This window comes from Octopus sinensis, linkage group LG14, assembly GCF_006345805.1.
Source record: "Octopus sinensis linkage group LG14, ASM634580v1, whole genome shotgun sequence".
Lineage (NCBI taxonomy): Eukaryota > Metazoa > Mollusca > Cephalopoda > Octopoda > Octopodidae > Octopus > Octopus sinensis.
Genome location: NC_043010.1, coordinates 64,432,720 through 64,445,996, shown reverse-complemented (window position 1 = coordinate 64,445,996; position 13,277 = coordinate 64,432,720). Strand labels below are relative to the sequence as shown.

Below are 13,277 nucleotides of genomic sequence, written 5' to 3'. Positions count from 1 at the left end.
AATGAAGATGTAAATAACTAACTCTGAATGAAAAACTATTCTGTATAAAAGCGTTTCTCACAAGGAGAGAAAACTTAAATTTCCTACTCTGGCAGAAACAGAAAAAATTCCTCCAAACTATGTGATCCTCAGTGCTACACATATAAAGGAAAACAATATGGGACGGCAAGAGCTATGTGCAGCAGCAAGAAAGAAGGCAGAACAATGATAAAAATTACTCGCATGTCCCAGACCTTTATGATTCCTCATCATATGGGTAAAAGGTTGACTTGAATTCACGTCAAGAACGGGCTGGTTCATCGAGATCCGGCAAGAATCTGTCATTTTGGAGGAGCAAGGAGATATTGTGATGAAATCCACCCAACAATTCAACAGGAGGAGAATTCTTATGGAATTCCAGATATTAGTTCCTCCAGAAGAAATAAGTCGGATTCCCTTTTTTTTTTCGCAAATATTTCGTTTGAGGAAATACTAACCACCTTGAAGCCTTTTGCTCCGCAGTGGAGAAGGCACGATTTACTCTGCCACCGCTACCAACTCCTCAAGAAAAATTCCTTCCTTAAACAATAGGTGAGAATACTAAAACTACCTCACAACTGCGTCTTTCCTCTAACTGAGGCCTCACAAAAGCAAAGACCTCGTTGGGGATGAAGATCCGTTGAAATCTCACCATAAGGCCTTTGTCAGGGATAAGAGGAAGACTCAAATTCATATAAATAGAGGCCGGCCCAAATTGAAAGCCTTAAGACATGATGGCAATATAGTACATCCGTCACAATATCAAGTACCAAAACATCAACATCAGCACCTTCATCACAGCAAGGAAACCAGCTTTTAAAGACTTTCACAAGCACAAACGAATTAAAAATTGCGGAAAAAAAAAGAAACACCCGATCAACAAAATGACCAACAGTCACCAGCTTGTGTATGTACTTCTTTCATCAACTCCACTGTTGTTCAAAAGAGCAACATTGCGTTGATTGGAGAAGAGACTAACAACAAAAACATTCTGATAAGTGAGGAATGCTTTGCTGAACACCCCCTGAAAATTCCTTCAAACAGAATGTTAATTTAAATGTATCTGAATTTAAAACAGAAATTTTCCCAGGACATAGAAAACTCTTTCCACAACCTTCAGTCAAAAGTAAAGGCTGTTTCAACAGTCGTCCACGATGACGAAGATAAATAACTTAATTTTCTTTATTTTAACCTAAGTGGCTACACTTATAGTAAGATGTGCAAATGTCCGGAGTCTGGTTTCGGTTTGGAAGTAGGTCACTTGCTCAACGATCTCAAGTCGCTTGATGCAAATGTGACCATCATTAGTGCAAGAATCTTCTAAAAACCTTTTGCCTACAACAAAAGAGAGAAGGGAGTCCCCCAAATTTGCAGACACCTCCGCAACTACAATATCAACAGCACAAGCAGGGGCGGGGAACCACTACAACTGTAAAATCAACCGCAACTGCAACAGCGACTACAACAGCAGTAGCAGCAGCAACAACAAGAAACAACAGTGGAAGCAACTGCAGCAAACAGAACAGATAACTCACCAACATTTATGGCTTCCACATATCACACAGCAGCATAAACAACAGCATTAGAATCCCCTAAAACAAGAACTTTATTATCAACAGAACAATAGTAAAAATCTCTTTCAGATATGCCCCTTCCGTGTTCGGATCAGACATATTCAGTCGGTAGGTGTAAAACAAGAAAAAGAAATAAAAACACTCCGACACCAACAAAAAAACTGGTAGATATGATCAGAGGAGAGAGACGCTTTGCGAACAAATACACAAATGCCAACCACAACAGCAACCATACCAGTTCCGTCAACAACAACATCCCCATTACAATCATCACAGACACCACAATCAGAAACTCAACCCAGTTCAGTCACATAACTCTCAGAAAGCACATCTCAACACCAGCAATATTCAAATATCCTTAATTACACAGCAATAAACATGAACAATGAAGAACTGATTGAACACATATGAAGCTGTACAGACCTCAAACAGCGATTTTAGCACACCAACAAAAACATACGAACACGCATAAAATTCATCCTAACACCACAAAACACATACAGTTCCATAAAAACTAAATATCCCGAAGTAGTGGAATCTTTCGGGAGAAATATCAACAAAAGACTGTATAAACGACTGCTTGTGGAAACATTCATATATAATCATGGGAACGGAACATCTATCCCCACCTCGCCACAAAAATCACTGTAAGTAATCTTTTCTGCATCTATTCTTTATCTGACATTGCCTTGCTTAGGATAGGAAGTATATATGTGCCTGTTTTACACTGCTGGTCAATTCTAACTCTCCTGGATAGAAATTTAAAATTGTGGAACGTAATAACCTTCATATCGTTATTGTCTTTTTTATAAATGTATAATTAGAAAATCTCACATGGAAGTATAGATTTGTCGCGGTTTTTTCCTGTGTTCACTGTCTTACTAGCCGCTTTAGTAGGGTGGATTAGGCCTTTTGGTAACGTCTGCAAAATCATAGATATTTTAGCAACATGAATATTTAAGCATGTATTTAATTAATCGATTAAAAAATAAATTAATTCTAAAGGTCAATATATGAAGTGGAATGTTCTGGCAATGAAGAAGGATGTTTTAATGAAATGGTAATGTACAGATCGTCCCTATTTGCCTTTTTATAAGCCAAAACTTATTAGTACACTTTAGATCCTTGTTACAGATATTCGTTCTTTTTAACTTTTGGGCTACTCACCTGCCATAGACCAATGAAGATGGAAAATAAGTTGAAAACGCATTCCGAATAATGTACTACTGACTAAAAACTTGCTTCATTTTGAGATTACATGCTATATTTCTTGTCTGAAAGATTTAATCTCTAGATATGATCAATATCTTGATTTTAAAGCAGACGATATGTAATGGTGTAATGTTCACGCCTTTCTCAAGTGTATTTGCAACATAAATGAAAATTACAAATAAGAATTATATTCTAGTTTAAAAATTGTTGCTCACCAGCATTGAAAATAACATTGCACATTTTCAGGACGTTACACTAAAGTCTCCCATACTCTCCTATATGAGTGCAGATGTTGTTGCGTGGTAAACAAGTTCATTTAACAGCCACCATGGATCCACGTTCCCTTCCACGATGTGACGCTTTGAACAAGTGACTTTTGTCATGGCCTATAAATGGCCAATAAGTTGTGAATGGAATTTGGTACACGAAATCTTTTGCAGTCGTACATGTTAAATGTTCATGTATGGGTGCTTGCATGAGTGTGTGTGTGCGCGTGCACTTGTGTGTATGTATGTCTCTGTGTAGCCTTCATCAATGTATATCATTAAATGGTGTAACATCGATGAGAAACAAACATCGATTCTCTTTGAACAAAGTTTCTTGCGCGATTTGTTCGACATTGAATTAGACACTTCTTTATCCTTAACCTTAACCCTAACCCTGTCAAAAATGCAACGGGCCAGAAGGGTTTTTTTTTCACATTTTACAAGATGTATTTATAATTGTATTCAAATTAACAACTTAATGAAAACACTTACCAAAAAGTCATCTAAAAACGGTTCAGACAGTTGCAATTGTTGTTTTATGTATTTCATAATTGGTGGATCACTTAATGGCCGATAACTAGAAGTAATTTCGTCTTCAAACCTCACATGGTCCTTAGGTAATCCTCAGAAAACAACAGACCAAAAGAAGGTGGTTAAGAATTTATGCGGTTTTACCTATATTTTTACTACCCTCAACCAACAATGTATTATATTTAACGTTATTCACAATTTTCATCGTTCCAATATCTAATATCATTCATTTTTCCTATAATTTTTTTTTTTACTTTTTTCTATGGGACGGTAACTGAAGCGAGTTTAATTAAAGCAGTAATGCAGAATGAGTGGAAGGATGGGTGGAGAGAGGGAGGGAGCAAGCGAGGGATGGAAGTCTAGGAATGAATGGACTGGAATACGAACTAGCAGGAGCTTGGATATTATGTGTGTGTGTGTGTGTGTGTGTAAAAATGTATATATATATATATATATATATATATATATATATAATATACAAGCTCCTACCAGTTCGTATTCCAGTCCAATAAACACTATAGTTCCTGAAAGTTGCTATTTTTATATTTTCTACAGATTTAAGCTCACTTACTTCCTATACCTTAATCTTTGGATCTTAACTTTATATACCTATATAGATAGATAAATAAGTAGACAGATAGATAGATAGCTGGCTTGATAGATAGATAGATAGATAGATAGATAGATAGACAGACAGACATATATATATATATATATATATATATATATATATGTCTAAATATATATATAAGCATACACCTATGTGTATATGGGGATGAAGTTGCGTGCATATATACGTATATGTCTGTGTGCGTGTATGTATGTGTATATTTGTATGGGTACGTAAATGCACATATATATTTCTGTGTGTATGGGCATGTACTCATACGTTTGTGTAAGTGTGTACGTAAGTAGACGTTATAAACGCAGGTGGTTTTTATGTCAATGTATTATGAGAATATAGTTGCATGTATTTTTCTTTTTATATTTTTTCCTATTAGAGTAACTTTACTTTCATTCAACGGTTTTTTATAGCATCTATTCTCATAACAGCTGATGAGAATGCATCGTAGCTCTTAGCCCCGGCATTTGAAACTCTGAGTCCTGTTATGACAACTTACTGACAAAACTTACGACAAAACAATGTACATGATAACACTTCCAATCAGTTAAGATCAGAAGCCACGTGAGCCACTGCCTGGTACTGCATCAGGGCATATTATTATTATTATTATTATTATTATTATTATTATTATTATTATTATTATATAGATAACTTGCGTATGTGAATATGCATGTGTGTATGTATACAAAAATGATGGGTGTATGTGTGTGTATATATATATAAGTATATATAAATATGTATATATGAATATGTGTATTGTGCAATAAAATTGGTTATAGAACTGAATATTTATAGATTAAATTTAGGAATTTCAGTTAGATTATTTACTTATTTATGATTAGGCTCGCTCTTAAAAAGCGTTTTCGTAAAGCCTTAGCAGTTATAAATATTTTCATTTCTGATGAAGCATCTTTACATATTTAAACGGATTTGATTATTCTTGAAAAACTTTGTTTTATTAATGAAGTGGAAACAGTTGTTATTTATGAGATGTGTCATTTGTTTGTATAAAATATTTAAATTGAATTGAATTTATAGTTGTTCAATTTATTGTTTTCCATTTCTTATTTATATTTATACTAGCAGTATCGCCCGGCGTTGCTCGGGTTTGTAAGGGATATAACTATATAAGCATTTTTAGAGAGTTACTTCCCTTATAGATGCCAATTCGGGCTTTCTTAGCCATTTCTGTTTTGGTGTCTTCAAGCCATGAAGTCGTTGTTCTAAAAGAACGCTGGTCTCCTTGACAACGCTTTACGACGTTGATTTCCTTACACTCCCTTCCCCACAGCTTCACGAGGGAGGGAAGAAGGGGGAGAAGCAAACAGGTGCAGGTGTGACCATGGACGCCAACTCCGCCGCCATCGACACACGAAAAATTATGCATTAAAATGGAATAAAAAATGATGTTAAATTATTTTTAAAATCGTAGACTCATCGTAGACGCGCACTAATACCCACACGGGCTCGATATGAATCACGACTATAAGATACCCGAATTTGGTTAAACTGCACCGCAAAATGTGGGAGTAGTTAGGAATCTAAATCGAAGGGGACAGACACTCACACAACTACAGTTTTATATATAGAGATTTATATATTAATAAACTTATGTTTATTTTTTATTTACCTATTGGAATAACATTGTTATTGATATAGATAATATAAACCAGTAAAGTTTTTGGATATTTAATATCCCTTGCGTGAATTTTACACCTCGCTAAATTTCTTTTCTCATTCTTGTCTCTCCCTTCTTTATTCCCCCCCTCTCTCTCTCTCTCTCTCACTCGGTATATATATATATATATATAGAGAGAGAGAGAGAGAGAGAGAGAGAGAAGGGAAAGAGAGACAAGAATGATGGACATTGTTAGATAGATAGATAGATAGATAATCTTACCAATTATTTTTGTCCTAGGTATCAGCCCATACTCAGATATATGAAAATATTTAGATAACTCCCCAGTTGCCTGCTTGGCCTCCTCTTTCGGTGTCTCCTCGGACATTTCTTCAGATATCTCTTTACATTCAGGAATCTGTACCTCCCTACGTTTCTGGAAAAACTTAGATATCCTATTAAACCCAGGTAGCTTTATTTTCCAAGTTTTTGGTTGTTTTTCAGGAGTTCGTATTCTCTCAAATATCTGTTTATCTTCCGGAATCTGGATTGTTATTGATTTCTGCGATCTCTCAGGTACTTGATAATAATCAGTGTGTATTTTACCAGTTTTTGGTGTTTTTGCATGAATTTGTGTTTTATCGGATACCTGTTTATCTTCAGAAATCTGTATTCTTTCAGATATTGGCGTTCTCTCAGTCTTTTGTGTTTTCCCAGGTACCTGGAAATGCTCAGATATCTTTTTGCTTTCAAGTGACTCTATTCTACTAATTTTTGGTGTTTTTTCAGGAAAATGTATTTTCGCAGCTTTTTCTTTTTTATCAGCTATCTGTGGTTCCTCAGAAATCTTTTCCTTTCTGTATATCTCTTTACTCTCATATTTCTGTTTTATGTCGCGTATCGCTTTACTAAAAGGTCTCGCTTTGCTTTCAGGTATTCGTTCTTTTTCAGGCCAGTCTTTAATATCAGCTCTCTGGGGTTTTCCCCATTCCTCCTTACCCTCGGGTCTCCATGCCGTTTCAGGCCTCTCTTTACTCTCAGCTTTCCATGCTTTTTCCCGTTCTTCTTTACCCTCGGGTCTCCATGCCGTTTCAGTCCTCCCTTTACTCTCAGCTTTCCATGCTTTTAACCATTCCTCTTTACTCTCGGGTATCCGTGCCATTTCAGGCCTCCCTTTACTCTCAGCTTTCCATGCTTTTTCCCGTTCCTCTTTGCCCTCAGGTCTCCGTGCCTTTTCAGTCCTCCCTTTACTCTCAGCTTTCCATGCTTTTAACCATTCCTCTTTACTCTCGGGTGTCCGTGCCTTTTCAGTCCTCCCTTTACTCTCAGCTTTCCATGCTTTTAACCATTCCTCTTTACCCTCGGGTCTCCATGCCGTTTCAGGCCTCTCTTTACTCTCAGCTTTCCATGCTTTTTCCCGTTCTTCTTTACTCTCGGGTATCCGTGCCATTTCAGGCCTCCCTTTGCTCTCAGCTTTCCATGCTTTTTCCCGTTCCTCTTTGCCCTCGGGTCTCCGTGCCGTTTCAGTCCTCCCTTTACTCTCAGCTTTCCATGCTTTTAACCATTCCTCTTTACTCTCGGGTATCCGTGCCATTTCAGGCCTCCCTTTACTCTCAGCTTTCCATGCTTTTTCCCGTTCCTCTTTGCCCTCGGGTCTCCGTGCCGTTTCAGGCCTCCCTTTACTCTCAGCTTTCCATGCTTTTAACCATTCCTCTTTACTCTCGGGTCTCCGTGCCGTTTCAGTCCTCCCTTTACTCTCAGCTTTCCATGCTTTTAACCATTCCTTTTTGCCCTCGGGTCTCCGTGCCGTTTCAGGCCTCCCTTTACTCTCAGCTTTCCATGCTTTTTCACGTTCTTCTTTACTCTCGGGTCTCTGTGCCGTTTCGGGTCTCTCCTTACTTTCAGGCTTCCGTGTGGTTTCAGGTCTCTCTTTACTCTCGGGTTTCCGTGCGGTTTCAGGTCTTTCTTTAGTCTCGGGTCTCCGTGCCGTTTCGGGTCTCTCCTTACTTTCAGGCTTCCAAGCGGTTTCAGGTCTCTCTTTACTCTCGGGTCTCCGTGCCGTTTCGGGTCTCTCCTTACTTTCAGGTCTCCGTGCCGTTTCAGGTCTCTCTTTACTCTCAGGTTTTCGGGCTTTTTCCCGTTCCTCTTTAATCTCGGGTCCCCGTGCGATTTCAGGCCTCCCTTTACTCTCAGGTTTTCGGGCTTTTTCCCGTTCCTCTTTGCTCTCGGGTTTTCGTATCGCTTCGGGTCTCTCTTTACTCTCAGGTTTCCATGCTGTTTCAGGCCTCTCTTTACTCTCGGGTTTTCGGGCTTTTTCACGTTCCTCTTTACTCTCAGGTTTCCGTGCCATTTCGAGTCTCTCTTTACCCTCGGGTTTCTGGGTTGTTTCAGGCCTCCCTTTACTCTCAGGTTTTCCTGCTTTCTCGCGTTCCTCTCTACTCTCAGGCTTCCGTACTTTTTCACGTTCCTCTTTACTTTCAGGTTTCCGTGCTGTTTCAGGCCTCTCTTTACTCTCAGGTTTTCCTGCTTTCTCGCGTTCCTCTCTACTCTCAGGCTTCCGTACTTTTTCACGTTCCTCTTTACTTTCAGGTTTCCGCGCCGTTTCAGGCCTCTCTTTACTCACAGGTTTCCGTGCTTTTTCACGTTCCACTTTACTTTCAGGTTTCCGCGCCGTTTCAGGCCTCTCTTTACTCACAGGTTTCCGTGCTTTTTCACGTTCCACTTTACTTTCAGGTTTCCGCGCCGTTTCAGGCCTCTTTTTACTCTCAGGTTTCCGTACTTTTTCATGATCCTTTTTACTCTCAGGTTTTCGTGCTTTGTCTGTACTCTCTTTGCTTTCAGGTTTCCGTTCTTTTTCATTTTTTTCTTTACTCTCAGGTTTCCGTGCTTTATCAGGTTTTTGTTGATCCTCAACTTTAGGCTTTTTTTGGGGTTTCTCTTTGCTCTCAGGCTTCTTTGTTTCCTTTGGCTTTTCTTTACTCTCAGGTTTTGGGGCTTTTTTGGTTTTCTGTGTTTTATCATCTTTTTTAGTTTTACTTGGCTTTTCTTTAGCCCTATCAGTTTTCTCTTTTTCTATTTTTTCAGGTTTCTGTTTAGCCTTATCAATTTTCTGTTTTTCTATTTTTTCAGGTTTCTGTTTAGCCTTATCAGATTTCTCTTTTTCTTTCTTTTCAGGTTTCTGTTTAGCCTTATCAGTTTTCTCTTTTTCTTTTTTTTCAGGTTTCTGTTTAGCCTTATCAGTTTTCTCTTTTTCTTTCTTTTCAGGTTTCTGTTTAGCCTTATCAGTTTTCTCTTTTTCTTTCTTTTCAGGTTTCTGTTTAGCCTTATCAATTTTCTCTTTTTCTATTTTTTCAGGTTTCTGTTTAGCCTTATCAGATTTCTCTTTTTCTTTCTTTTCAGGTTTCTGTTTAGCCTTATCAGTTTTCTCTTTTTCTTTCTTTTCAGGTTTCTGTTTAGCCTTATCAGTTTTCTCTTTTTCTTTTTTTTCGGGTTTCTGTTTAGCCTTATCAGTTTTCTCTTTTTCTTTTTTTTCGGGTTTCTGTTTAGCTTTATCAGTTTTCTCTTTTTCTTTTTTTTCGGGTTTCTGTTTAGCCTTATCAGTTTTCTCTTTTTCTTTTTTTTCGGGTTTCTGTTTAGCCTTATCAGATTTCTCTTTTTCTTTTTTTTCAGGTTTCTGTTTAGCCTTATCAGTTTTCTCTTTTTCTCTTTTTTCAGGTTTCTGTTTAGCCTTATCAATTTTCGCTTTTTCTTTTTTTTCAGGCTTCTCTTTAGTCTTCTCAGGTTTCGGTTTTTTTTCGCGTTTTTCTTTACTCTTCTCAGCTTTGGTTTTTTTTTCAGGCTTCTCTTTAAACTTTTGGGGGTTCTTTTCTTTCTCAGCCTTTCGTTTCTTGGAAACCATTGATATACTACGAAAGAAAAAAGTTTTTTTCGAGATATTACGTTGCTTTCAGGTTCTCAGTGATATGTGTGTGTGGTGGGGTACATGTACATGTAAGAGTGCATGCAACATGTATTATTATGTACACGCATGATATATATAGGTATATATATATGTGTGTGTGTGTGTGCCTGTTTATATATATATATATATATATATATATATATATATATATATATACGTAAATCTATACATGTTCAGAATGTGTGTATGTGTGTAAGATATCGATTGTCTGCTACTATACAAGGACACAACTTGCAAGTCTGTTCATTATTTTACAACATATTTACATTTATGGAGATTATATATATATATATATATATATATATATATATATATATATATATATATATATGCACATATATATATACATACACTTACATATATATATACACACATATGCATTTATACATACACATACATATATATATGTATGTGTATGTATATATATATATGCATATGTATATATATATATATATATATATATATATATATATTTATATATATATAATATCCATAAATGTAAATATGTTGTAAAATAAGAAACAGACTTCATACCTGAACGTATTGTGGCAAGTCAAATACCAGACTACGATATATATATATATACTCAAAATAAGCAACAAGAATGTCTTCGGTAATCACCCCATAGATTTATATGGATAACACCGTACAAAATTCCGGTGCATCTGACTTAAGTACCATATTCATTTGAATCTAAATTTTGCTGAACTTACATATATATGTGTGTGTGTGTGTGTGTGTGTATGTACGTATGTATATATATATATATATATACACACACACACACACTATATATATATATATATATATATATACACATGTAAATATCGAACTATGAGAATGAGTGCTTAATACGACATAAAGATTATATATATATATTCTTTATCTGTGCTTTAAGGCTACCATTGATTTCCTGTTAAGAAAATCTTAAATATTCAACCCGATCATACAGAAAAATTGGTGTTCGTCTCCATTTAGTATTAAAGCTAGAAAAGTCACGGGAAGTCTCGCAAGCATTTTCGGTAAACAAAAACATCAAGGCGATGACTCTTGGGGAACAACTCATGGGTGATTATCACCCTCGGATTTGACTTTTGAGTAAAAAAAAATGAAGTATCAATCTTTTTGCACGCACGAATTTGTATTTATATTTTACACTTAAAAGCTTCTATTTACTTGTAAATATAGATAGATTATAATTATTGTTGTTGTTGTTTTTGTTATTATTATTATTATTATTATTATTATTATTATTATTATTATTATTATTATTATTATTGAGTGAGAGAGTAGTGCATGCCATCAAAGTGACACTGGGGTAAAATATACGAAGCCCAGTATACCCATCATGACTACTCGTCTCATAAGGGTACACTAAGCACATGTATCATAGCCATATGTGCGCAACATGGTGATCTCATATCAAGATAAACAGCGCATGACTTTACAGGTGGGGCCCAGTTAGAATTTTCTTCTGGTCGAGTAACCCATCCCACACAAAAGATCCCTGAATAAGGGTTGTTTAAGGATATTGAACAAAACACCCATTTTCCGGAGGAGAATTATTCAAACCCCAAAGAATCCCACTCAACATGTGGCTATGATGCTTCTCCACTACTTCTGCTCGTGATCAGAGATGCACATATCGTCAGTCACTAAGGGACATGCTCAACTGGTTACGGTCAAACTAACAAGCAAATCTGTGGTATTGAGCAGAATATTTGCTGTAGCGATCGCTAGTAGTTTCACTCTAGCGTTCTATAGAGGCTTATTGGATGAAAAGTGCGACGACATTCTCGGGGAAACTCTAAGTGTCGATGATGATCAGCTAAGCAGTCTATTTCGGAGAACTTTCAGGCCAGGGCTCATGGATAACTTCCAGAATTCCCCCGCCTGGCAGTGCTACCGAGGGGCGCTGCTTGTTTGGGATAAACTTTACAGGCACGGAGTGCCATCAGCCAGGCTTTCCCGAGGTGAGCTTAGAGCGATGAAACCGTTCTGCACACACTCGTCAGTGCCCGAGCATTACTGACCTGTGGGTTTATGTCGAACAGCTGCTGTTGCATGTAGGACGAATCCAACTGTCTACTGAATCCAAAGTGAAGATTGCCTCACCGGCCTCCTTTAACCGCGCGGGGAAGGCAATTTTCATTTGTCTGATGGCTGTAGCGAAAGAAATAGTATGGTGAGCCCGTTTGAAAAGGCTATTCAGACACTTTCCTCTTTAGCCAAGGCCTCATCAACGTTTTTAAGTTCCACTTGTAAAGGAAGATGAGAGTAGAGAGGGAAGTGTTGACTTCTAGCAAATTTATTGAAAGGAGAGTGAATGTCGGAAAAATGGCCAGCATGGAAGGACCAATTCTGAGAGTACACCTGTAATAAGAGGTATAAAAGGGAGAAAGGACTCTTGCTCTGTTGACCAGACACCCGTGGCTTTTATGGGTTTTTCCACGAGTAACCTTCAAAGCACCTCCCCCTATTGGGAGTTTTTACTTGCTATATTGTTATTTTCGTTATCAAATGTTTACACTGGTCTTTTTTTTGCAAAACCTTTTGTTTATCGTCTTTTTATTATTATTATTATTAGTATTATTATTATTATTATTATTATTATTATTGAGTGAGAGAGCAGTGCATGCCATCAGAGTGACACTGGGGTAAAATATACGAAGCCCAGTATACCCATCGTGACTACCCGTCTGATAAGGGTACACCAGGCACATGCATCACAACCATATGTGTGCGATATGGTGATCTCATATCAAGATAAACAGCACATGACCTTGCAGGTGGGGCCCAGTTAGAATTTTCTTCTGGTCGAGTAACCCATCCCACTCAAAAGGTCCTTCAATAAGGGTTATTTAAGGATATTAAATGAAACCAGAGGTGAATTATTTAAACCCCAAACAATCCCTCTCAACACATGACTATAATGCTCCCCCACTACTTCTGCTCGTGATCAGAGATGCACATATCGTCAGCCACTAAGGGACATGCTCAACTGGTTAAGGTCAAACAACTGACAAGCAAATTTGTGGTATTGAGCAGAATATTTGCTGTAGCCCATCTTTTATACCAAGACAAAACAATGTACATGATAACACTTCCAATCCAATGTACATGATAACACTTAACAATCAGTTAAGATCAGAAGCCATGAGAGCCACTGCCTGGTACTGCATTCAGTGAGAGGACAAGGCATGCCATCAAAGTGACACTGAGTACAAATATACGAAACCTAATATACCCACCATGATTACTCGTCTGATAAGGGTACACCAGGCACATGCATCACAACTATATGTGCGCAACATGGTGATCTCATATCAAGATAAATAGCGTATGACCTTACAGGTGGGGCCCAGTTAGAATTTTCTTCAGATCGAGTCGCCATCTTGCTCAAGAGAATAAGTTTTTTTTTTTTTAAGGAAAATGAACAAAACACCCATGTTTCCAGAGGTGAATTACTCAA

At 37.3% G+C, this 13,277-nt stretch overlaps 1 protein-coding gene across 1 annotated transcript in view; it reads right to left on the bottom strand.

Annotated features, from left to right (window-relative positions):
* The window catches only part of LOC115219450, a 124,954-nt gene that overhangs the window by 21,833 nt on the left and 89,844 nt on the right, over positions 1–13,277 (bottom strand). Inside the window, exons 15-21 of the mRNA XM_036509407.1 lie at positions 8,727–9,749; positions 8,130–8,222; positions 6,975–7,733; positions 6,737–6,830; positions 6,127–6,673; positions 3,563–3,693; positions 2,427–2,514 (exon numbers count right to left, since the gene is read on the bottom strand). Coding sequence (XP_036365300.1) covers positions 2,427–2,514; positions 3,563–3,693; positions 6,127–6,673; positions 6,737–6,830; positions 6,975–7,733; positions 8,130–8,222; positions 8,727–9,749 — 2,735 coding nt within the window. The remainder of the gene's footprint in view (positions 1–2,426; positions 2,515–3,562; positions 3,694–6,126; positions 6,674–6,736; positions 6,831–6,974; positions 7,734–8,129; positions 8,223–8,726; positions 9,750–13,277) is intronic.